At 39.3% G+C, this 26628-nt stretch overlaps 1 protein-coding gene across 5 annotated transcripts in view; it reads right to left on the bottom strand.

The window, feature by feature from the left end:
- Positions 1-550: 550 nt before the first annotated feature.
- CNTN5 (contactin 5) overlaps positions 551-26628 on the bottom strand; it is a 745090-nt gene continuing 719012 nt past the window's right edge. For all 5 annotated transcript variants that reach the window (XM_075417787.1, XM_075417816.1, XM_075417827.1 and 2 more), the window contains 5 exons: positions 18295-18404; positions 11049-11235; positions 10475-10587; positions 4725-4893; positions 551-3371 (listed from right to left, as the gene is read on the bottom strand). In XM_075417787.1, the coding sequence (XP_075273902.1) occupies positions 3268-3371; positions 4725-4893; positions 10475-10587; positions 11049-11235; positions 18295-18404 (683 nt within the window). In that variant the 3' untranslated portion in view covers positions 551-3267. The remainder of the gene's footprint in view (positions 3372-4724; positions 4894-10474; positions 10588-11048; positions 11236-18294; positions 18405-26628) is intronic.

Here is a 26628-nt window from a genome sequence, read left to right as displayed (position 1 = left end):
GGCCATGGGGTATCGGTGACACCTAAAAGAACATTATACATGCCAGAGCAGTTCCAGAAACTATGTAATACTTCAGTATAAAGAAGATTGTCCTTGGTGGTTTCCTCATAAAGCACTTATTTTCATGATTCTTTTTTTAAACGTAGAGAACTTTTATCTCTGAAGTTAATTTGCAGACTTATTTTGCAATTTTTGTTAGGTATAGCTTCATGTTGATAGTTCCAGCCTTCTTGCACCTTTCAGTTATTTAATTGTAAAAGCAATATCTACCCAGGGAAACCAATACATACGTGAAATTAGAAAGATGCCAAAAAATTAATTGATTTGAATGACTGCATGGTCCACATTCACTATTGCAGATTTGTATTTTTTTTTTTTTCTTGAAAGTAAGTCATGAAATTAAGAAGTTGTTGCTGCTGGAATCCAAAAAGTTTGTGTCACCCTGTCATTTATGAATACAATTCAGGAGCTGACAGGAGATAAGATAAAAGTCAATAAAAAGAGAATTATTTATTAAAAAGATCTAATGTTACAATAACAGTACACAGGAACTATTATATTACTGTGTCTTCCACATCGTATATTCCATTATATATAGTATATATACAGATTGTATACAATTTATCTGACATTTTGATATGGGCCATCACAGTATCTTTCTTTTGGTCTGCACAACAAGGTTTCTTTCTAATTATTTTTTTCCAAACAAATCTTGTGGCACTATACAAAAATACAGTCTCCTCAGTAACGCTAGACTGCACTGTTACAATCTTTTACATGAAAAAGGAAAGAGCTCTCCACAACAACGTAAAAATAATATGTCGTGATAAAGAAACATCTTCTTCTACAAAGTAACAAGGAGGTAATACATAGGTACTTAAACATTTCAAACATGTTTATTAATATATTTAAGATGCAAAATACATATTATGTTCATGTTGAATATAAAACATACTCCTTTTTGTCCCTGCAATACAACTGCATTACCTGATGGTACGTTCAGTATTACTATCTGTATCTTGACACTAGAGATCGAGATATAACTAGATGCAGCTCTATCTCATTATCAAATTTTCATTCTTCTTATAAAGCATAGCCATTTATTGTATTCAGAAAGTTTTTTGACTAAAAAGCCACCAACAGTAAATGTAGCCGTTTCAAATACTCTGAAATAAACTGCATTAGCAAGCAACTGTATAAAAAATAGAAGAAATTATACTTAACTCATTTATAAAATAGCCATTTTGCTTTTTGGTTCATCATCTTATTCTTGTTTATTTTAACCTTTTGAAAAATGATGGTTTGCTAATGCAAGTTCTCTGCACAGTAGCAATGCTGCTGTTCTAAATGACAGCATGTAGTTATTTTCTGTGAGTTTGCTATATCAGCAAGGTACATTCCACCTTCTTTTCTTTGATCTCAAAGGCTTTCCAGAAGCAGAGATATAGAAGATCTCCTTCTGTCTCTATCTGCAGTCTACACTCAGCTAGCTATCTTGCCTTTTTTTTCCTAGCAACATGGTAAGTAAATTTAAAACCTATTTTTTAGAAAATTATTTAAAATATTAGTGGGTAATAAAGATTAGAGTTAAACCACCTCTGAAAATTTACACTGATAAAATATTCAGAAGAAAAAAAATTTAGTCATCAGTCAGCTTTTCACCTACCAAGCACTTGGTCTGTGTTGTGCTTTCTTGGCCACTATTTTAAAGCTGCTTAGAAAGGGCACAGTTAGAGTGTACTAGCTAAATGCCAAATATTTTTTTGCTATTGAGCTTGCAAAATAATGGGATTTTAGACCCAGAACACATCAAGCAAAATAGATTTGCATCAAAATTTTTAGAGGGATGGACAGCTGGAAGAACTATTCCATTAGGACTTGCCTGTTAAAGAATTTTGACTTGATTTTTCCCAGGCAAGGGAATGTTCATTCTAGGTGTGATCCCTAGACACATGGTAGCAAAACACCCTCCCTCATAACACCGTGCACACCATAATTCTACAAACAAGCACACCATATACACTGGGGATCATTTTGGTTCAGGTGCCAGTATGTGGAAAGGCTTTCCAGAGTAGAAAAATTGTCCAAATTGTCAACAGAAAAAAGTGGAGATTAAAACTGATAGCACACAGTCCCTACAAGAATAATCTCTAGTGACCTGTAGAAATAGACGCAACTAGCTAAGTAACTGGAATGGTGTTCAGTAGCACTTATCCAGGTATTTTTTTTCAGACACAGCATTCTCCAAAATATATCCTACTGGAGTTTATATATACGTGAATGATTACATTACAAAAAGTGTTAATATTGTCTGCATAATATGCTTTCATATATACTTCATCTTGATTAGCAAATGTAAAAAGCACAGAATGTTACTAAAAATGGTAAAAGAGGAAAAAAAAGTTACAGCTGAGAAGTGCTAGGAAAAAGTAGGTTTACCTCCCTGAATTGCTTTACTTGTCCACTTAGCAGCCTAATGCACATCATGTTCAAATGCTCAGTGGAGTTTTCATTGTCATATGCAGTAGGAACTGATTTGTTATTTGCTATTAAAAATAAATATTTGATTAATTTGGCATTAAATCATGTGGTATTTGATGAAAACCAAACTTGTTTCCTGTTTAAGTTTGTTTAATCAATTTCCATTTAGCTTGCAACAAAATAAATGACTTCTTTTCTGCTCCGTTTTGCCACTTTCTGAGTGTGCTGTCTAGTATGTTATTGGCAATTCTTTTTGCTAATTAAATACATACTCATACATTTTCACTGTACTTTTGCAGTGGGCTGTGTATCTAAACTGTATTTTTCTTTCTTGTCAGTTGGAACAGCCAACTGTAGGAGAAAGCTATATCAAACTGTTCTATATTTAAAAAAGAATTTTTTTCCAAATGAAACAGATGTACTGTACTAGACACCACTGCTTAAACACCTAACATGACTGGGCTCACCAAAATCAAATGTATTAGAAAAGTAAAATACATTTGACAGAAATAACATTTCCTTACAAAAATTTATTACATACAATCTGCATATTTTTTGGCCAAGAAGTGTCCCCTCCCCAGAGGACATTTACAAAAAATGGAGAAAAAAACCTGATGAATTGTTAACTGTGTCTCCAACACTCCTCTAAGTGCACCACAGGCATTTCTATGGGTCTTTAAGCATTAGCTTGGGTTTCCAGTTTCTCCACGGACATAAAACTCCGTCCCTTGGTGTCATCAAGCTAAAGCAAATAAATGACAACAACAACAACAAAGTCTGCAGTCTTCACCATGAGGCTGAAGGAACCATCAGTGCCAAAAGCAATGTTACAGAGGTCGAGGAAGTGGACAACACATGTAAGGTGGACTGAGCACTTGTTACTTTCCCTCCTGAAATGAAAAACAAAGTATTTAAGGAACAAATGATGCAAACAGTTCTTAGTGTATTTAGGTACTAGATTTTGCCCCAAACTTGTATTCTATTATGCTAGTAAAAGCCTAATTTTTAGGCAATGGATTACCTTGTGAGAACTGCAATCGCAAAATAGGCTTACTACGCAGACATGAGGTAATGGAGGATTTTACGATGATATCTACAGAAAGTCACATGCTGAATCCCCATATTCAGTCTGCAAATGAATAGGACATTCCAAAAGGGTGTGGTTTTACATGTTAATCCTCAAAAAGAATTAGGCTGCAGAAGATGCCCTGAGTCACAGTCACAAAAGCTCTTCCTGAAACAAGGAAAGAAAGCTGTCCCTTGATCTTGATGTTTATTCAGAGGAAAAAGTGATCTTTTGCCCAGTAGCCCATTGATGGTTTTAGATCACAGCAGCCCTTGAATAGGCTGTGCTAAGAGAAAATACGCTATGGGCTGGCAGTGGCAACAGATAGCAGGAAAGGAAGGGAACCAGAATGTTTAGGCAAAAGACAATGTTATTTTCTTGTTCTTGCAACTAATCCTTCCATCCCTTTCTTACCTTTGTAATATTGATACGTTAAATTCTTTCAACATATTGCAGTAACTGAGAAAACAGGAGCTAGACATCATGATTTACATCATGATAGTACATTAATACTGTAGTGCATTTATAATTTCATAAATTAATAGCTACTCAAAGCAGGCAATGGAACCTACAGAGAAATTCGGCTTATTCTAAAGCAGGCACATACACATGGTTCAGCCACCTAAATGCATGCCATTTTAGCTGTGTTAGGTAGTACACCTGTGGCTAGGGATCCAGAATGATGTGCCTATCCTCTCAGTCCCATATCATATCTGCCAGGTCTCTGCAAATGTTTAGGATACCTTAGGACCTCTCAGATGTCCTTACGTGCCTTTATCTGAATATTTAAATTCAGAAGATCAACTGAATTGCTGTCTAGGCTCCACTGTCGGTCTGTACGGACTACATCTCAGCTGACTGTAATGCTATTTGAGACACCTAGTAGATATGTGGACACCCATAGCTCAATTATATCCCAGATGTTATCCCAGAAAGGGAGAAGTTTCTTGTAAATCCTCTTTTTTGTCCATCAGCCCCACACAGATGCCTCAGATACTCTTGAGCATCTCGAATGTTCAATATAGATATCTTTGTTTCAGCATAGAACTGAAGACTCTGATCACTGATTTTATCTAATACCTAGAGAACTGTGAGAAAAGTTTTTTCAGGTGGAGAATAATAGAGTTAATGAACACTGCTATAATCACCATTCTTCCAAATATAAGTGTAACCTTACCTGAAAAAGATGGAACTCTGATCTGGGGACTCGCAGTCCCATCCCCTCCTTCACTGACTGCACAGACCTCAATGATGTAGACACCAACATCAGGAAGAAGTACCACTGCAGAGGTTTTCTGTGTCTCTATAACTTGACTGTTGCTCTGGCCTTCTTGCCTAAATAACACCTATGGGCAATAAAGTAGATAGTGGTCATAGTGATCTTTCAAGTTATATACCAGGCATTTTGTGTAGATAATGTAGTCACTGAAATGTTGACAGTTTCATGCTTTCATTAAGGAATTCTTGACATTACATTTGAACAGTCATCTGCTTTTACTCTCCCAACCACCCAATGCCTTCGAAATATTAATAGCAAAGTGTATTAGCAATTAATTAATGTGAAAGGAAGTTGATTATGATCCAGAGAGAAGATATAACATTTGCCCGCTCCACCATTAAGTGGTATAAAATTTTTTCTCCAAACTTTCTTCTAAATGCATTTTGGATTCCATTTGATTCAATTTCTTATCCCCAAATTCATGTAGATATTCACATTTTTGGCTCAAGACCCCAACTTCAAATGTAAAGAGAATGCCCTGGACGTCCATAGTGTGTTTACCTTACCTGGCTAAGTCAACTGAGAACAGTTCAGATCTGTCCCTGCATTTCCTGTGAAACTCAGTACAAGCTTATGGCACGTGGGAGGAAAGTAAGTGAGTATATAGCTGTCTTTTTGGTACTTTTGCGTAAGTTTCTGTTCCCAGACTGTGGGTAGTTAAGGCTTGGCGGTCTGAAGATGTCGCGCTGTACGGAAAGGTAGTGTCCCCCCCCTCTCCTAATAGCCAATAGCGTTTAACCCGTGAAGTAAGCAGACGGAAGTGATGCTGTAAACCTAGGCTATATAACGCTGTGTTATTTATCAATAAACGCCATTTGCCGTCCACCACATTGGTGTCTGCGTGCTGATGACCCGAGCGGCCGAGGGGTGGGTCGCCGAGCCGTCCCTGAACCAGGTTGCCACGCCAACGAAGGCGACAAGTGGTGCCGAAACCCGGGAAAGACTCGCCTGGAATCGGGTGAACGGCGGCCGGAGCGGCAGGACCAGCCTGGCGGGGAGGACGCTCCCGGACTAGCAAGGAGGATGGAATCCCTCGTGAAGGTCGTATCACAATTACATAAGCATTGGGGGATTGATTGTAAGCCCAAAGATTTTACGCTCGCAGTTGCGAGACTTTTGCAAATTGGGGTCATTGACCAGCCGGTGGATATTTTCCACCCTGAGGTGTGGGATAAGTGCACTAAAGCGTTAGCCGAGGAGATGATGTCCTCGGGTTGTGGGAAAAACCTTGAGTCATGGGGGAAAGTCGTACAGGCCCTGCAGAAAGCTAGACAAGAGCAGGAGACCTGGAAGGCGGCAGGGAGCTGTTTGTTTGCTACCCCAAAATTGGGAATCGGGGCAGCTACACAGACTTTGCACCCCCCAGACGATAATGGCTCTGCTGAGCCTAAAGATCAGCAAGAGGGCGATACATCCCCTCAACTCCCGGACCCCGACCCGCTTACGGAGGGAGAGAAACAGGCTAAATCCTTCTGGGGCGGGTTAGCCGAGGAGGCTAGGGGCGCCGCGGAAAAAACCGGGTCTGAGGAAGTCTGGGCTACACCACCGCCCTATGCGCCCCAAGATGGCACCGAGCACAAAGGGGAAAGGCGGGACGAAAATTCCTTTGGTGATAACAGGGAGGAAGCGCTAAAGTTATCAAGCGCACAAGTTATCAAGCGGGAGGTGGAAGAGAACAGGGGGGCGAGCGGGGGCCAGAGAGCCAATCAGAGCGTGCATTTCAAAAGATGCGCCTGTGAGGTGGGCACCCCGCCGAGCGGAGGGCGGGGCGGGCCCGGGGGGGAGGAGCGGCCCGCCCATGGCGGGGGGGCCGGAGCTCGGCAAAAAGATACTGGAGACCAGAAGTAACCAGTCAGTCGAGTTCCGACTCCGATTCGAACACCAGCGGGGACGAGTGGCTCGTAACTGATTTAAACGTAGTAGAGGAGGAAACAGAGATAAATAAAGTCAAGAGCCAAAATATCCCCATCCAAATTAAAGAGAAACCACGAGGGGGAGAAATCCCTCTCACGGACTGGAGGAGAATAAAGATTGCGTGCGCCGACTGGGCCCCATCGGCCGCGCTAGCGTTCCCGGTCCGGGTGACGGACGAGGGACAGAGGGTCCACACACCGATAAACCCTAAGGACATACAAGCGATTGTTAAGGCAATCGCAGATAAAGGCCTTAATTCTGCCATGGTCTCTACCCTCATAGATGGTGTATTCGGGGGAGACGATATGCTCCCATTCGATATAAAACAAACTTGTAGATTGATCTTTGACGGGGCAGGGATGATCGTTTTTAAACAAGAATGGGAGGACAACTGTACAAAGCAACTAGCCCAAGTAACTGGGGCAGACCATCCACTGCATGGTTCCAGCCTGCAGCGATTAATGGGCACAGATCCCACAATGATTACTCCCCAGGCACAAGCCCAAGCCCTGCGGGCCCATGAAGTTATGGCAACTACTTGTGCGGCCAGCGAAGCTATTCACACAACCTCTAGAGTCATTATCAAACCATCGCCATGGTCCACAATAAAGCAAAGTGAAAGTGAGAGCTTCACAAAATTCGTGGATCGTCTCCAAGCAGCGGTCGATTCTTCGGCCTTGCCTGCAGAGGCAAAAGGCCCGGTCATAGCAGAATGTTTACATCAGCAGTGCAATTCGACAACCAAAGAAATCCTGCGATCACTACCAGCGGGATCCAGCATCGCGGACATGATTAAGCATGTCGCGAAGGAAGAGCATCTAACCCCGATCCAGGTGGCTGTTCGCACCATACTAGCCAGAATAAAACTAATGAAAACTGTGAGTTTTTGTCCACAGGACCGGATCATCGGACACCCCCGTAACCCGTACACCCCGGTGACAAGAGAAGACGACAAGTTGGCAAACGTCCTGTCCGAGCCTGAAACCTCCTCACGGACAGAATCCAGACAATGGCAGAACAGCGTCCGCAAAGGGGGGCTACGATGCCCTTGTGTGATCCTAATCTTGGAGCTTGTCACTATAGGACAGGCAGAATCAAGTTACCATCACCATCAGTCATATAGGTGGGTCCTACGGAACCTTGTAAATGGTCGAGTAGTAAAGGAAGTCATAACAGCAGGACCTCCTAGATTTGCTGCTCACCTGTGTGAATTAGCACCCATACAGCCCTGCCTAAACCAGCGGCCCTATTACTTATGTCCACAATCTAACCCAGGAAAGGGATATTGTAATTCTCCTAATCAATATTATTGCGCATATTGGGACTGTGTCACTATCGCTTCCGCTTGGACACCCCCAATCCCAGACAAATATTTAACGACAACATGGTGACCACTAGGTTGCAAACATCCACGACTTGATTGGTCTGGAGGATCTGTAGGGTACAGTAATTGTGACGCTATAATCCTCCAAGTAATTCATCCAGAAGACTCAAGATGGGTAACGGGAAGAACTTGGGGAATTAGGTATTGGGAACCAGGACAAGATCGAGGTGGATTGATACATATAAGGAAGGAGGAAATAATAAAAAACCCTCCTCATGGAGTTGGCCCCAATCCAATTGTTAGTGGACCAGAGATAACTGCTAGCCCCCTGGAGACCACCCAAAGTGATATAATATCCTCCCTCGATGGGACGAGGGAACCCCCCTTATGGAAACTAATGCGAGCTACCTATGACACCTTGAACCAAACCAACCCAAACCTAACTGCACACTGTTGGTTGTGCTATGATGTGAAACCCCCTTTTTATGAGGCTATAGGGGTAAACACAACATATAGCCTAGACACCCGATCCGTACCACTTCAGTGTTCTTGGGGAGAGAAGAAAAGGAGGATAACCATGCAATATGTTTCTGGATCTGGGACCTGTATAGGCAATGTGTGGGGACAAAAACGGAAGCTCTGTAGTTCTGTCTCGTCCACAGTGGGAAAAACCAAAGAAAAATGGGCTATTCCCTCTAAAGGAGCTCAATGGATCTGTTCCAAAAACAGGCCTTACTCCATGCATATCTCTGGCAGTGTTTAATCCCATGGTTAACCACCTTGCTATCCACCTTGATAGGACCAATCGCGATGATTGTAATAGCACTAATTTTTGGACCCTGTATACTGAATGGAATCGTGTCGTTCGTCAAGAGTCGATTGGAGAAAGTTAACATTATGTTCATAGAACACCGTCAGCTGCTTTAAAAACGTACCTACCCAGTGTTATCCTAAAAGTTACCTCAACTTTTACCTGTTTACTGTGCCTTATACTTTTTCAGGTTTATAGCATATACTTTTTAAAACTATAAATATAATGTAAGATATAGAATAAATATAAAATAAGAATATCGATAGAATTTTTAAGACTTTAAGGTTATATTTTAAGATTATATTTCAGATTATATTTTAGCTAATTTACAAATGCATTTGTTCAAGGCGCCTTATATTTGTTTTCGTAAGATCTTAATATTTATATTTTTAAGTTATAGTTAAGATTAATTAAGGTTAAGTCTAACATAATATTAAGTTTAAGTCTTAAGTTAAATACTAAGTTAAGTTAAGTTAAGTATTACAACTTTATATTTCATATTAGCCTATTTAGTTAAGCATAAGGAGGGGGGAAATGTGGGTAGTTAAGGCTTGGCGGTCTGAAGATGTCGCGCTGTACGGAAAGGCAGTGTCCCCCCCCTCTCCTAATAGCCAATAGCGTTTAACCCGTGAAGTAAGCAGACGGAAGTGATGCTGTAAACCTAGGCTATATAACGCTGTGTTATTTATCAATAAACGCCATTTGCCGTCCACCACATTGGTGTCTGCGTGCTGATGACCCGAGCGGCCGAGGGGTGGGTCGCCGAGCCGTCCCTGAACCAGGTCGCCATGCCAACGAAGGCGACACCAGACAAAATTGAAAAGGTCAGAGAGGTGTAAAAAAGCAAAGCAGTCAACTGAACTTTTTCAGAACCTCAGCTATTCTGAAAAAGGTTAGAGCAGTTTCTGGTTTATTTGAAATATTTTACATTTTCTTGGTGGTATTTCCTGATTGTAGCCTATAGAGATGATTGAATACATGCTTCAAAAAAACCCCAACCACAGCTCTCTAAAAACATTGAATTAATTCTGTTTTGATTTAAAAGATTGCAGTGAAATTCCACTGCTTTTTATAACTTGTTATTTAAGAGTTAATCTAGATCTTACCCTTTAAACTTTGAAACTTTAAATGCCAGGTGATACCGTCACTGATTGTTGAACATCACCAACATGATCATGAAACAAACTGAAGTATTTGTGTTTCTGCTCTATAAAAATATTAATTTTAGTGTCATTTTAAGATGCCTCATTCTTCTGCATTTCTCTAAATCCTACTGCAAACACAGTTAAATTGAAGTGTTAGTAGGAGTATCATTGCAGGTCCTTATTAATAGCCACTCTTGAGTCAGATATGATGATCTGATCCCCTCAGATAGAGCTTACTCACTTTATAATCAGTAGCTCAAAACCACAACACAGAAAATTTTGGGACATTTTGCTCTTTTCAATTTTATTTATTGCTTTTCATGGTGAAAACTGATTGCAGTCTGTGTAGCATATTTTACTTACACAGAAAAACAAGAAAGGCAAAAAAGCCAACAGGGAAGAGGAGTAGTTATTTGGAAGAGAGAAAGGAGAGCAAGGAAGGGGAAGCACTGACCTTGTATCCCATTACATCAGATTCATTAGCTAGAGGTCTGACTGGCTCCCACCCAAGAGACACATGAGAGCCGTCCTGTATCCACATAATATTGCTTGGTGCTTGGCTGGGAGCTGAGGAGAAAAAATAGCAACGTGTACTTAAATATAGTTTATAGGTAGTTTCTCTAAAATCAAAAGAAAAGTATGTATATCTTTTATTAGATTTACAACTGGATGTGTTAGCAGGCTCCCAACTCTAGCTGGAATTTTAAAAGGGTTTCCTTTTGCACCAGAACAATCATTTAAAAGATTGTGGTTTATTTACTCAGCCCACCCCATAAACTCTACAGATACTATGAACTTGAGTTCTTTTCTGTCCCTCGTTTGTCAAAAAAATGTCTTGTTTTCTAGGAAGATAAAGTTAGTTATGAATGCAAAGTCATGTGAATTCATGTCTAAATATCAAAGCAAAGCCATGAGTCAAAACCATACATAATTCCTCATTATCATTCACTCTTATTAAAGGAACACCCAAGAGAGAAGAGGTTGCTCCCTGACTTCTCCCTTTGAGCAAAGGTACTGAGATCACTTACGGGACTTCTTGGTCGCTGCACGCACAGCAGTGCTAGGTGGTCCATACCCTGCAGCGTTGTATGCCCTCACCGTTAGGTGATATAACGTGTTTCCTTCTAATCCTGTCAGGAGGATGGATGATTCATTTCCCTCAGTTTTGACCTTTTCTGCTGCTTCTTCCTGCTCCATGTCCTTCCAGTAACCAACCTGCCGACAAGTGACCAAATGAAGGATGAATATAGGCATGTGGGAAGCTCATGCTTCCAGATGCTTGTACTTGTTATCCTGTGGAGGGTCTTTTTGCCATTTCTGCCTTTTGTCTGATCATCAAGCCCTTTTAAACACATGGGATTTTATGGCCTAACCTCAGAGCCAAGCAATGCTCACTTCTCCAAAGTGGCAAGACTCAGAATATCACAGTATTACCTGATGCACATTGAATTGCTGTGTATCTCAAAGAGGTTACAGCGCTGAACTGGGAATCTGACTGAACTCTTTTGTCAGAGACCAAGTATTTGCAGTGTAAAACTGAAAAAAGCAGTACTGCCTTTTTAAAGTACCTAGGTGAGCTACAGAAGCAAGGCAATTCTCATGGGGCCCTATTTTCCCTAACAGGAGATGTCACCCATTTGCAATTCAGAGACCTATATTCAGCTTACCATTATTCATGCTAAGACCTACATGCATATATTCTACATTTTGACCTTTTCTGTGAAGTTGGTTATTTCATAATAAGTTATTCATATTATATCTGGATAACTTTTCCTTTGAGAAAAAGGTCATGGACAATACAGCACTATTGTACATGTATTCCAGAAAATGACGAACCAAAAAACCCAAGAAGTTCATAGGAAAATAAGACCAATGAGTACAATGCTGACCTTTTGTAATTGCACTCGGACTGCCATTAAAAAAAAAAAAAATCTGGAAAGACCTGGCTGAAAAACATACATTTGAGGTCAAATCTTCACTTGAATAAAGTGGCTCTGCTAACTTTGACCCAGGGTATATCAGTTTCTTCCAAATCCAAGTCTACACTTTCAATTGTAAAATTCATGTAAATATCTTTGTTTTTGCTAGCTGAATGCTTTGACCTACCCTGTTGGTATCTGAAGTAACACCTAGTCACATTCTTTGTGGAAAGAAGAAAGAATCAACAACAATTTATTCACACACTAGGACTGAACCTCCAATGCTTATTATCTCTTGGGCAGTCAGATTCCTGTCATTTTTCTTGCAATGTATCTTTACGAATTTGACACTACAGTGATGAGAGCCACATAGTATTAAGCACCGTACGAACAGGTACTGAGAGGCAGCACATGTCCTGGAGACCCTATTGTCCAGTTAGTGAAGTCTGCTGAGGATCCAACAGGGAGATGGTCAGAAAGAAAAAGTGACTTGCCCAAGGTTGCACAGGTGGACTGTAGCAGGGGTGCAAATGCAACTGAAGTAGTGAAATCCTGGTTCTAGAAAGCCAGGAGCAAAACTGTGAGTAGCTCAATAGGTCTTTCTGTGATAGTTTATTCACAGGGCACACCATCTCTCATGTGAATGCAATATACAAGACAGTAGATAGCCCCCAGCTTTTGTACTGAAGCTTTCTTTAGTATAAAGAAACCTGATTTTACAAATATTTGTGTTAGGACTACACAGATATTAAAACCTTATGGGTGTGGAAGAAAGCTAGGAGCGTAACTCAGCCCTTTTGATATTTTTCATGTGTTTGGAAATGCTCTCCACCACTGCTTATATGGCATTAGCAGTTTGGTTACTAACTGTATTTTTCACATGTTAAGTCTGCAAAAATAACTATGGTATGTTCCCTACCACTTCTGCTGTACCACATGGCAAAGGTGTTCTCCCTTGGCAAAGGGATATTCTTGCAGGAATTAATATATTGTATTAAGCAGTAAAAGCATGAAACGCAATCTGGCAGTGGTTGTATTTCAGTTTCTCCTGTACTTCAAAACCCTGAAGTGTTTAGTCTCTGCTTTTAAAATTCCCTTTAAAGTTTTGCGAGGTGAATATAGACTTTAATATCAAAATATGCTTTTCTCCTTCTTTCTTAATGCACACATCCATTTGTTGATGGCCAAATGAACTAAAGGAAAAAGTGGTTATAAAAATCCTGAACTCCAATGATGGTTGACTGAGGTTGATGGTGGGGGAACTTATGTCAATTTGAACCAAAATGAAGATACTGCTGATGTTTAAAAGTTCTGGACATATTTCTTAAAACAGAGGGTTTGTTTATTTACACTTCTATGTGTTTGTTTTTATCTAAGATCTTGCTATTTTCTGTAACCTTCATTTGTACTGCTTGGAAGAGATTTGCAACACTCTATTGGTATAGCATGAAGCACAAATCACAAAAAAGAAGCCTATATTTTAAAAATGAAAGAGAAGGCAGCAGGGGGAAAGCATTTGGTCTGTTTAAAGCATTGTTGTTTGTGAGGTTTTAAATTTTTTGTTGGGCTTTCCGTATGCAGGAACATACAAGCTGGTTTGTCCTGATCATGGGTTAAGCAATTGTTAAAAGTAAACCAACACATTAAATATATGTTTCCATCTAAGACTTTTCTATCTCTGATACTTACAGACTACTTCCTTGAAGTTTCATGTTAAAAGGTATCTTTAACAATATTACTCCTTTTCCCAAGTAGGTTTCTAGAGTATGCATAATAACACTTTGGTATAAATTCATATGATCTAGTACAGGCTGCCTTCTCTAAATTCAGTACAGTCAGATTTATTGTCTGTACAGTCTTTCTGTTGATCACAGAAAATTAAAGCTACAAGTTAGACATCTCAAATAAGAGCCTAAATTAACTAGGAAGAATTGAAATGGACAAACAGATAAACTTTCTTGTACTCTCTGATTGAGTCTTTACCAACATCAACAGTACTGACATAACTGAAAATCAGCTAGAAGAGGTATCACAGTACAGAAAATGCTAGGGGAGAAAGAGCAGTGAGCTGAAAGAACTGCTGCTCGCCCTAGGAAAATTATTCAGATTTCATAAAAACTGTTTTAATTATCACTATCAGAACTATCAGCTCCTTGAACTGACAGAATGGAGTCATGCAAATGCTAGCAGTGGCACAGTTGTAACAATAGAACCACTTAGAACAGGAGAAAAGGTGCTTTTTGTATAATCTGCTGCTGCTTTCTGTGTCGTCTAAAGGAGTGACTGTCCTTCAGAACAAGATGAGAGGTTCCTGAATAAAAGTCAATATCAACCTCAGTTTCTTCTATCTCACCAAAACAATTGCTGACTGAAAAGAAGAAAGAAAACACTGTTCAGTACTCCTAGGTTCTGGGGTCTTCTCTGGAGTAGCTTACATTCTCCTCCTCTTTTCTCAGGTACTCTCTTCTCCCACATAGTCCTGCATGCACATGGGACGAAGACTGGTATTGTACCTCAACCTTGAGGACTATCGTAAAATATCTAATCATATTTTCTTATGAAAAATCAATAATTAACTAGGTTTCTGATTTTAGGTAATAGAACGCTAGTAGTCTTCTAACAAACTATTTGTGATACAGACATTGCAAAGAGTATGGCTCTCTTGAGGACCCCATGACAGATCTAGACTACGATCCATACCTTCAGGACTTGAAAAGCAGTAGTACTGCTGTGCTGTGAAATCCTGTTTATAGTCTTCAGGATTTTAGAGGGGTTTGAATTAGCATATGAGTAACTTTGTAGGCAAAATTGACTCATGTATAAAAAGATCCAATTTCTAATTTTGTGTTTGGGAAAATTCATTCATTCCAAAAGTGAAGTCTGGTAAATCTGTATTCAGGCTGGTGAAACACCAGTTCCTCTTCTTTCTGTTTTGCTTTACCAGCCTCTGGTTCGAAACATCCATATATTCTTTCTAAATTACTTCAAGGTATACTTCACTAAATTAAAAAACCCTCACATACTAGTACCTTGTAGATGTAATTTTCTGTTTCACTGTAAAACCAAACAAAATATATATAAAAATACCAGAAAAAACCTTGACTATTTCTTTTTGAAAAGACAGAATATGACATAAACAATTTATTATGTCAAATAATCCTCTCTGAAAATGCCATTCAATATTTTCTATTTTTTATAATTTTTTTTTTGTTGTAAGTTGATCTTTTTCTTGGGTTAGTCAAGCTCCTATCCCCTGGGAGAATGCCAATGAAAAAGACATGAGCTTTGTGATCTGTGCTTAAGTATAGCCTTGGTTTTCTGGAAAAGAAAAAAGAAAAAAAAAAATTGTTCTTCCAGGTAGCAATTCCTTCCCTTCCCTACCAGTAGTGAGTGACAAAGAAAATACTGTCTATGGCTGAAATATATTTTATAACCTTCAGGTTATGGATTCTAAACAATAAGCATGAACCACACACTATATTTTTCTACAATTCTGACAAAGTTTTCAAGCTACTTCTACATTGTCAGAATGTAGCTGACATATTTAGTAAGGTCGAGCGGACGGGTGAAAATTTGTACTGAAGTCAGGAATAATATGTGCTTTGGAAGATGCAGATGAGTACAGCAAACCTTGCGTAAAGCTCATGTGACGTAACAGTTAACACTGCCTTTCATGGATGACAATGTGAAATTGGACAAGTTACTTTGCCTTTCATTATTCATTACTCATTACTGTACAAAGTGCAGACAGGGCCGGAGTGAAACTGGGTCACTGCAAATTTGTCCATATGTAGTAAATATTCTGTCACTTTTGTTGATTAGAGCTCAAACGTAAAAAAGTAGCCCCCTCTCGCCCCATTTATAATGTTATTGCTAAAAGGCCAGGAAATGTGAAGACCATTGAAGTGGCTGTCATGGCTTTGGTGACCACAGGCAGAATACAAATTGAGATATGAAAACAGACTTGCTAGTCAGATTATTCTGCATTCAATTTGAAATGAAGGCAAGATCCTGCTTGTAGCCCACAACAATTCTACATTAGGAAAAATTGTTTAAAATAAAGATAAATCATTCATCTTTTTATCAAAGTCAGTGGATGGCTGTACATTATCTATTTGCTATATGTGGATTAAGGGAGTACTACAGGCTATGTTCTGCTCTGTACTACATGTGATAAAACTTTCAAAATCACTTTTTAAGTTAAAATAGTGTTCACAGAAGCTGAAGAAAGTAAATCGTGTGGAAAGCATAAAGCTGCTCATACTTTTGTTTTTTTTGGGAGGAGTTTAGTCCTGTCAACTGCAGGTCCCTCGCTTGAAATATTTACTCTGTAATCTTTATACTATAATCCTAAAACTGGTGTACAGCACAGTGAGGAGCCAAATTATTGATAAGGGTTAACCCTAATAATCCCTACTGTATCAATAACAATTTCCCAATTCATTCTGAAGAAATCCATGAGAGAAGTAGAGTAGGTTAGTGTTACAGTTGGGGTCAGAGTATGATGAACTCTGAGGGTCTAAACGCTTTCCAAGGCAGGAAGACCACCTCTGACATGAAGAGAGCCCACTGTCCTACTTGTAACAGCCACCTATCACTGGGACACATCTGTAGAGCTAAGGGAAATGTTATGTGACAAGCAGGTAGATGCAAAATACATTCAAGTTATGAAAGAATAAGTTTCTAGAGGAATCATTTTCACTTTTATAAAGAAAATCGATTTTTATTTTAAAAATATGTAAAACAAAGTTAATAGAACATTTTGAGCATCAATGTGATCGATGGAATGAGGAAAAGAATAAAAATAGTAAGCGTAATTTAAAAGACGTCAAGTTATCTGAGAGGGTGTAACAAAACAGCTACCTTTCTGAAGAGAAAATGACAGGGTACAGTGAGTAAGTTATTTCAGTGGATAAAAGACTGGCCTGGAAATTGAAGACAAAGGTTAGTAGCAAGTGGAACACTTCAACATGGAGAGGGATAGCATTTGCAAGGTGCATATCATCTTTATCAGATACAGTTTTGTCCTCCTTATGTATAGCAATTCTAAAGGTAAAATAGTTAGATTTCACTTTTGCTGCAAGAAGCAAGCCATGTGCAAAGAGGCAAACACATGCCTAACGTAAGGGATAAAGTACAAGAGAGTTTGCAGAGTTCAGCATGGAGACACATATGGGAAAGACACCTGGACAAAAGAGAGACCTGAAGGAACACATCATGGTCACAGCATGCTTGGACTGCACTGGAGAGCAATATGGAAGTATCTAAGCATCAAGAAGCTACAGCAAATCGGGTAAAAAAATACTGACTCTGTCTACGCTGTGGGGTAAACATGATGTCCTGGTCAAGACCATCCAGCCTGAGGCTGTGCTGGAGAGCATGGTGGCTCTGGTGTTGCCTGGGCACCTGTGTTTCCTTCCAGAGCATCAGTGATGGTCATCAGCCCCCAGGTCTTGTCCAGACATGTTGCCAGGGTGACACTGTGTGCTAGTAGGTCACAAGATGTCTTTAGACATCCATAACATGGATCTGCCTGAAATCTACTTGTTTATCCTCTTTTCTTTGCTACTGCAGAGAACAGGGAAAGAGTCAACACTCCCTAAAGGAATAAAGCAGGCCAAATATCCTGCATCCCAAAATCAGTAAACTGAGTCTATCTGAGTTATTGCATAAAGAGTATCATAGCCTGAACCACAAGGTCAGGATGGTGTCGTGGTAGTCCCCCAAAGGATAGATTCAGTGCTAGATCTGATTGTTCCTGGAGGTTTGGCTTGTAAACTGGATCCAAAGCTACAATTGGATCCAGAAATGCGAGAAGTTCCGTTGCCACGGCTGGTTCTCTTTCCCAAGTCAGGAAGGGCTATCTCTAAGCAGAGCTTTATTTGTGGACAGTATGGCTGCTGCTTCCCCTCCTGACATCCGACCTTTTATGATGTGCCCAGCAGATGTCCCCCAGCCACTGCAGGATGAGAGCACGTGGATGGCAGAGGCGGTTCGCTTTCTCTTCGTTGATTGCTCTCAATAAATAACAAGTTTGAACTGGTCATTTAGAGCTGGAAACAGTCAATACCTAATCTTCCCCAGCCTGTGAAAGAGGCATGCTGGGTCACCTGCAGTTCTCTTGGCTCTTTTTGAAGTGTCAAAGAGCTGTTATAAGAACTGATGTCAAATAGTTTTCAAGCACAAATAAATAAAAGATGTGCTGGTGCTACAGCTGTGACCGTTGTTCTACAGCTAGTCATATATATGCTAAAATGAGCATAATTTCTGTTGAAGTTTCACTATTGCACATGTTAACAGAATACAATGTTAGCAAAACAAGAAGACTTCTCATTATGATATTCTGTATTCATACCTCAAATCCCTGTGGTCTTCCTAGACTTTCTTTAATATGTTTCCATGCAACAAGAATCTCTGATACAGACAAACTCGTAGCTTTGACATCGATTGGAGCAGCAGTGGGTTCTGTATTAAGAAAAATGGAAACAATAAGCCTCCACTGTAACAGTGTGTATTCATCAAAAACACTCCATGTGAAACTGTCATTTACTTCCTTTATTCTACCTTAATACTCAGAAGAAGGTGTGACACGGGGAACATGAAAAAACGAACAAGATGAAGAGATTGTTATTGTTGTATTTCTCTATTTGTGTCATGCTATATCAATATCTCATCACTGACGACGGGCACATCAAAGTGTGACAGAAGCTCTTGTCTATGAATTTTTTCAAAAATCTTTAATACTTGTAAATGCCCCCCCTCCACACACCCCTTTCATAGCCCTTGATCAGCCTAACTTCAGTGGTAAATGGAGCATTCATCCTCTTCCTGGCTTTTTAGTGCCATGCTGTCAGATCAGGATGAGCGATACCTTGCTAGGGTGCTCAGTCAGTCCTGCTCCGGCATTATACCGAGTAAGAAGTTATGCCCAGAGCTGTAGTGAAATGCTACATAAAATAAATTTTTAGGGCTGTGTTATTAAGCCCTTGAGATCACAGGTACCAGTGTTTGGGGGGTGCCCTCTTCTCTCTGATGTAAAGCATTTACTGTTTGAGGCCTGGGATGCATGCTTTGCTAAAGAAGGCGTACAGACCTAGGATTTGTCCCTCTGAATACCTGTGTTGTTACCATTGGCCCTGTGTTCATGTTTCTATCTCCACGCTATTCACATGATATTCTGCAGCCCTGACCTCATGGTTACCTGGAGCAGAGGACCCTCTCTGCCCTCCACCCAGGGCGGGTGTCCTTCAGGGCTGCTGGGGTACGGCCAGGGTGCACGCTGGAGGCTTAGGGCTGCAGGATGCTTTATGTGTTACACCTGCCCGCCAGTGTTGCCAAAGGCATGTATTACTTTGCACTTTCATATCATTGAACACTTTACAGAGGTCTGACTTCTTTGGGTGTTTGGGGAGTAATCTGGGTAAACATACATAGAGATCTGCCACGACAGGCCACTGAGCACACCACCAGTTTGTATCACCAGTTAGTGCACTGGGAGTGACGAGTGTTCAGAAATTGTCACGTATCAGACTGAGACATGAGTTAAGGAATTTTTTTAATCTTTTACTTTATTACATAAATATTACTGGAAATTTGCTTAAGATAAGCTGTGGAGACAAGCCTTGAACACAGACAGTGAAGCACACAGTAGCAGCATTTCTCCATCTTTCTGGTGTAGTTCATTTTCTCAGCAAAAAGGTGAATTCAGAGTCCTCCGCAGTCGCAGAGCCTGTGATTTCTTCCTCAGCCTAATGTTCCTCATTACAATTCTAATGTGTTGATCTGCTCTTGAAGGGCAGGCAGAGGTCCTGGCTTTTATGTTACAGGAGGCACATCAAAGAGCTTTCTAAAAAAATAGGGTTTGGGGGCTCATGTTACAGTTACAGAAAAGGAGTTTCCTTACAACAGTTTGAGTTAAAATGATGAATTTTTCTCAGAGATCAAACTGCCTTAGTAAGATGCCTGATATCAGTCTTGACTCATTAGCTACCCTCCTTTCTCTGATCATATTGCAGGCATTGTTCTGGCACTGCTGCCCTACACTTTTTCTCTGACATGACTTGTACGAGTTTTTTGACCTTTTTGATGTCAGATTTTTAATGTTTGCAACTCTTTTTGATCGTTTTAATTTACTTCTAAAGAAAATAAACATTTCTGATGTGAAGCAAAATGGTGTTCTCCAACAATGAATATTACTAATAAGTATAAAATATGTATGGAACTTTTCAGGTAACAAAGAAAAATATAATGTCTTCAGGAATAAGTGAAATGATCTTCTGAATTCAATATTGAAAGAGATGTGCTATGAAGAAATGTATTCCTCATATGAGTTTCTGTTCAGTAGTTACACCCTGCTTTCTATATTATGTACCACTAAGATTTGTGTAGCAAAAGCTATTTTCTAGTTTTTGTGTTATTGAAGCAATTACCTTGTTGTCAGAAAAGATTGCAGTAGGATAAATAATTTGAGATGTATACAAAACATTGGTTGACAACCTTTACACTTCCTATAAAGGTAGAAATCATTTCCTCTTCATCGCATTCACTGGGGGAGGTTTACATATTTCTCAGAATAGAAACACAGAATATTTTCTGATATTTTTAAAAATTGTTTTCAACAGAGTATGAATAGTTTGGAATTTTTATGTGAAGAAAATGCATGTGTTACGTATCCAGAAATTATTCACTGCTGTTTCACTGATATTTGACATTGAGAATGCAAGTGTTCAATGAAAGAACAGAAAATGTATATTTAGGAATAAGGTATATTCTGACTGCCTGAAAGTTTATGGAGACTAAATAGCAATTTTCATTGATTCAGATAAGATGAGGACCATATAATTTCTGGTAATATAATACAGTCCATGGTTCACTCCAATGTCATGCTTTATTCTGTGTGTCTAGAAGCAATGATAAGTTTGGCAGGTTCATTAGGTTTTTCTATAATGGTCACTGATGTTATAATCATAGTCTTTTCTTAACATCTTGGCATTATGCTAGACCTATAGGAGTCTGCCTGAGGTCATACTGATTAAAAAAAAAAAAAAAGGCTAACATCTTTAATGGTCCCTTTAATATCCCCTAATTGAATTAAAGATGCAGCAGGGCAAGTTCTCAAAAGGCTGTGTGCAATGTCCACAAAACATTGCCTTTCTGTGTGCTGCAATCATACTTTAAGGAAACATGTTCCATCTGTAGGTTTTTGGGATGGCTATAATAAAGCAGGACAAGGAATTACATTAATTGCATTGATCTAATGTTCAGACAGGGAATCCTGAATTTTGATACCGGCAAGTAAGAGAAAGGATTTTTACACACTTCCCTAATTTAAAATCTGAGCTCTCATTTGAAAATAAGAACCTCAGCCTTGGTAATTGCATTATGACTCCAAGCAGTTCCATGTAGTTGAGATTTTGGGACTTCAACCTGGACTGTGATAATTCCTTTCTGTGGAAAATTCACAAAAGACATTTATTAGCAGGAAAATCGTGAGGAGTCGTCCCTCTTGTATCAAACTGTAGGTAAAGAAAGTGGTAGCATTTGTCTTTTGCTACAAAGAGCAACAGATATTATCTTCCAAATCAGGAGACGTCTAGTAAACTCTCTCCCTTCCTGACAAAAGCCAAGAGATGTTACGCTCAGGTCCACTTCTTAGCCTGTTTGATGTGTGTCCCTGGTCTGGGGACTCCACTAGGTCTGTGGTGGCACGGTTGCCTGCAGGATAAGACTTTCTCCAGAATCTTGAGCTAGAAAAGGAAAAGACGTGTGATTTCCAAAACACCAAAAATGAGAAGACAGATTGTTTCCTGGACGGGCCCTCAGACTTCTCACGTTTCCTCAAGTCTGTCTTATTTTCACCTTCTCTCTGACCAGTGTCTTTGTGGAGCACTTTAAAACAGAGGAAAATTAGAAGGGTGAGGAAATGAGCTATCAGTGAAGCAATGATCAGACCTGCAGTGCTGACCTCTGCCCTGGTCCTCTTTTATTTAGTGGTAAAATACCCTTACTTGTCAGATAGAACTTCTGAAGCCTACTCCTTTAATGCTGCTCTCCTGTGCACTTGCTCACAGTATACATCCTGCTGTGGCTCTCCCTTCCTCATGGAATAACCCACATTTATTACACAGTGGAGTGTCACATGGGAATAAGGAGCTGCCTTATTCCATAAAGTCTTTACAAGCATGTTACCTACACACTACTCGCTCACCTTGGCATATGAGTAGAAGCTGGACAAGTGGACTGATAACATTCAGACCTTGTTAGATTAAAAGTTCAGAGGAGGATTGCCATCTTCATGAATATAAATAGTTCATTTCCACCAAGTGACTTGGCAGCCAGACCTATCCTCAGCACTTGAGGAGGAGATATACCTATAACATTGATTGCATGTCTGACTTCCCACAGGGGCTAGTGGCGTTAATGAAAGGAATGCTTAATAAACTCTTACATGTCAGAATTGTGATTTCATTCTTTAAAAAACCAGTGGAGACAGCTCTAGCTGAACTTTTATGGGATCTTTCTGGATGGATCAGCTAGCAGAAACAGGAAATAATCCACAGTAGTTTACATCTTATATGCTGATTCACCTAAATCCCAAGTAGCTAAGCTTTAGCTATGAAATGAACCACAGGACTTCACTTCATGAATGTAAGATTTTAATTAAAGGCATGGAGGCTGTATTTAAAGGTGTGTAATTTCATATTCTTTCCTCTAAATGAGAAGGATAAGGTAATTTATTTGTTTGTTAAATAAGGGCTCGGGGTGAAAAGCAAGGGAAAATGGGCCTAATCAGAACAATCCGTCACTCTGCAGTGTCTTTTTAATATCTCATCATGCACTAGCTGGCCTGATGCAAAATTTCTTAACGTTATGAAAGAACAGAATTGCAAAGGCTGTTATATGGCCCTTTGCTGTTCAGATAACTGAGAGCTTTGATTCTCTATTGGCTCAATGAGTTAGTACAAATCCATACAAAGCAAGAACAAAAACTCTGTGCAATATCATTAGATCTTGTATGTGTTACAGAAGTGCGTCTGATGTCCCTCAGGACATTTTAAACAGCAAGACTGAGAGTCTTCAGGCTTACCTTGTACTGCTCAGGGCTCTCTATTTCATATCTAGAGGGTTTTGCTAGTATTCACTACACTATTTATCAAAACTATAGAACTTTCAGTTTTTGTGAAGATAATTTCCTCAGGTGCCTGAAGGAGAAGATAGATACTGAAATTAACAGAACTGATTCTGTATCACGCATTGTGGTAATCATTTAAAAAAAAAACCTTTATAAAAAACCTAACTCATCTTGAAACCACTTGGGTTACCTCTTTCTCCCAGAAGCTTATTTCTATTTCCTTTTATTTTCTTACTTATTTCTACACTACATGTATTCTGATTCATATGTATTCTTGTGCTGATAGGCTGTGTTTATACTTGTAAACTAAACAGGGACAGAGAGACAAGGCACCAGCCTGAGCATGGACATACAATTGTCTATAGCATTAAATAGCTAGCATGAAATGGGCTGCAAAAATGATCAGAGGGCTGGAACACCTCTCCTGTGAGGAAAGGCTGAGAGAATTGGAACTGCTCAACCTGGAGAAGAGAAGGCTCCGGGAAGACCTTATTGCAGCCTTCTAGTATTTAAAGGGGGGCTACAAGAAAGCTGGAGAGCAACTTTATACAAGGGTGTGTAGGGATAGGACAAGGGGTAATGGCTTTAAACTAAAAGAGGGTGAATTTAAATTAGATATAAGGAAGAAATTCTTTACTCTGAGCGTAGTGAGACACTGGCACAGGTAGCCCAGAGAAGTTGTGGATGCCCGCTCCCTGGAAGTGTTCAAGGCCAGGCTGGATGGGGCTTTGAGCAGCCTGGTCTAGTTGAAGCTGTCCTTGCCCATGGCAGGGCGTTTGGAACTAGACGACCTTTAAAGGTCCCTTCCAACACAAACTTTTCTATGAGTCTATGATTCTGTGATCCGTGGTGAAGTATTGACCCTGGCCAATTAGTGCTGCCCCAAAATATGCCCAGGAATATGCTGGTGCCTGGCCAGGAATGGTTCCCAGGAGGTGTGTGGATGCAGCCACAGTCTGGAGAGTGACAGTAGTCAAGTGTGCATATGAGAACTCTTTTTGGAGTGTTGGCTTCAAGGATAAAGAATGGCTGGTTGGTTTTAGTTGCTAAAAAAGAAATATGTGTCATCATTGTTGTTTACCTTTAAAATCTCTTCACCACCCCTAATAATTGCCTTCATTTGCAGACAGCATCTTATCCAAACTCAGACTTCTTTTTTTCCAGCACAAAAGAAACAAGCTCTTCTAGTTTCTATTAATTTCCTGATGATAGTGTTCGTCCTTTGAACCTGTATCATCTGGAGTTCTTTGTTGAGCATGAGCAACCAGAACTGTAGATAAGATTTTAGCAAAGCTTATTTTATCAGAATGAAGCCCTGAAACAAATAAAAACATTTGACTCTTTTTTGTGTGTAGGTTCTAGCTATTAAGTTCCCATTTTGTAATGGACTGGCTTGTTACTACTCCTTAGGTATCTGACCTAGAACGTGTATGTCGCTCGTATTCCTTTTCCTCTAGTCCTCTAGTTCACATTTTTCCTATGCATTGTTTAAATCCTTCCCTGTATTGATGATGCATCCTGAAGTTGTAATAACAGCAATATCATAACCAGCTCTTCTATTAGAATTATGAATATTAAATATATATGATCTAGGACTGATCTTTAAGAAATTCTGCCAGTAGCTTTCTAAGCCTTTCACAAATCTTGTGGTAAAGTTATTTTTTTCTGCACTTACATAGAAATATTTTTTTTTCTTGATAGAGTAACTAAAATTTATTTTTGCCAACTGTTCATTGTTTCTATTATTTTTGGATGGAAAAGTTCTTGCCGCAGGTTCTTGAGCATATAAGGAGGACTAGCTGTCACCATCCAGGGCAATCATGAATAGAAAAACAGATGAAATTTTATTTATGGCACATTTGAACAGCAAATTATGCACTGCTTAAAATGGAGAGGGTTGAATTTCTGAGCACTTGACAATATTAGAATTTTTCACTACAGAACCAAAAATTTGCAGATTTTAATTTTTTTATTAGAAATCCTGTCTATATAATCTTATTTATTCACAATTTCATTCTTGTTGGTCCACTCCTTGGTTATCTTTGACGTCAATACCTTAGTTACTTCACATTTTTTCCTGCTTCATATACCTTTCTAACTTTAAAAAAATCTTTTTTCACCTTACTTTTTGGCAATGCTTGTGTTATTCTTATCCTTTTTGTTTTTTGGATTTTATTAGGTATGCTTTTTACTTATTCTGAATATCTTTTAGTGGATGCATCTCTAGATCCTCAGATGTAATGTACTGACTGAGAAATGTACCATTTCTTGCAGTATAAACTTCAGGTAGATTTTACACCTTTGGCTTCGAGACCTTCCAAAATACTTTCATTTCTAGTCTTCACTATTAATTCCAGCTTATTAAATAATTTGCTGCTATTTAATGATTACTTGTTCCTCTATTATTTGTTATGCTCAGCTTTTCTGTAATGTCTTAATTATTCATCAAAACAAGACTAGAGCACTATTATTTCTTCTCAGTTAGTCAGTACTGGGTAAAGAATCTGCTAATTATCACAGCTGGAACACAAGATCATTAGTTGTATTTACTATCCAGACTACTCTGAGCACCTAAATACTCTCATAAATAACAGAGTCCTATAATATTTGTCTGAAATTAGAAAGGTCTTTCTCAGCATCACATTGATCCAGGCAATCAGCAACTGACCTCTAGTATGAATCCTGGTTTCTTTAATTGACCTTTTATAAAAATGACATGGAACCCAAGAATATTCTGTTTTATGCAAACACTAGTTTTGTATTTCCTGGTATGTTAACACATCATCAGCATGGTATGACATGCAACCATTTTCACTTTTATTTTGTCTTTCCTATGTAGCTCGTACTTTGTCTAGTCATGGTTGCTAAAGCAAGCCCACCTGACCATCACTCTTATCAGCACAGCCTTTTCAAGCTTCTTGCAATCGTACCTTTACTCTCTCATATTTCCTTCTCCATTGCTATATTTCTGAGTTTCCCAGTTTTTCTCTTCCAGTGAATTAAAACCACACATAGAGACTGCGTATGATTTCCCTGGTACTGAAAGCTTGTGTTAGTAGTCTTGGCATTCTTAGCCCCTCAGTATTTAAGTGGAATGTAGTCGTCAGGAAAAATCTCCAAAGTATATATGTGTTCAAACAAACAGTGATTAACACTGCTTTTGTTGATTGTTTTATTTTCAATATCTTGTGCATTTAGAAATTTTATTCTCTATGGACCAAAATCATCTGTCCCTGCACTGAAGTTCAGTGATCGGTTTCAGTGTATTCTAGCATGACTCTTATACCATTATTTTCCTGGCAGAAAGTACAGTCGGAAGAGTTCTCCCTGCTCTGTTCATGCTCCTTTTCAGCCTCAGGGCTGCATGTTGTAAACTTTCTGCTGGCAGGCAGCCTAAATGCTGTGCTCTCCATGTGCTCTGGTGTTTCTTTCTCTTATTAAAGGGCTCCTTTATGAATGGTTCAGGCTTGTCTTTCCCTGGTGCTGAAACATGTCTATTGTGTCCTTCTGTTCTGCCTTCTTATTGACGATAATTGTGCATCTTTTTTTTTCAATCCT

This window comes from Opisthocomus hoazin, chromosome 1 (assembly GCF_030867145.1).
Source record: "Opisthocomus hoazin isolate bOpiHoa1 chromosome 1, bOpiHoa1.hap1, whole genome shotgun sequence".
Classification (NCBI taxonomy): Eukaryota; Metazoa; Chordata; class Aves; order Opisthocomiformes; family Opisthocomidae; genus Opisthocomus; species Opisthocomus hoazin.
Note: the sequence above shows the minus strand (reverse complement) of the source record. Positions and strands in the feature narration are given on the sequence as shown.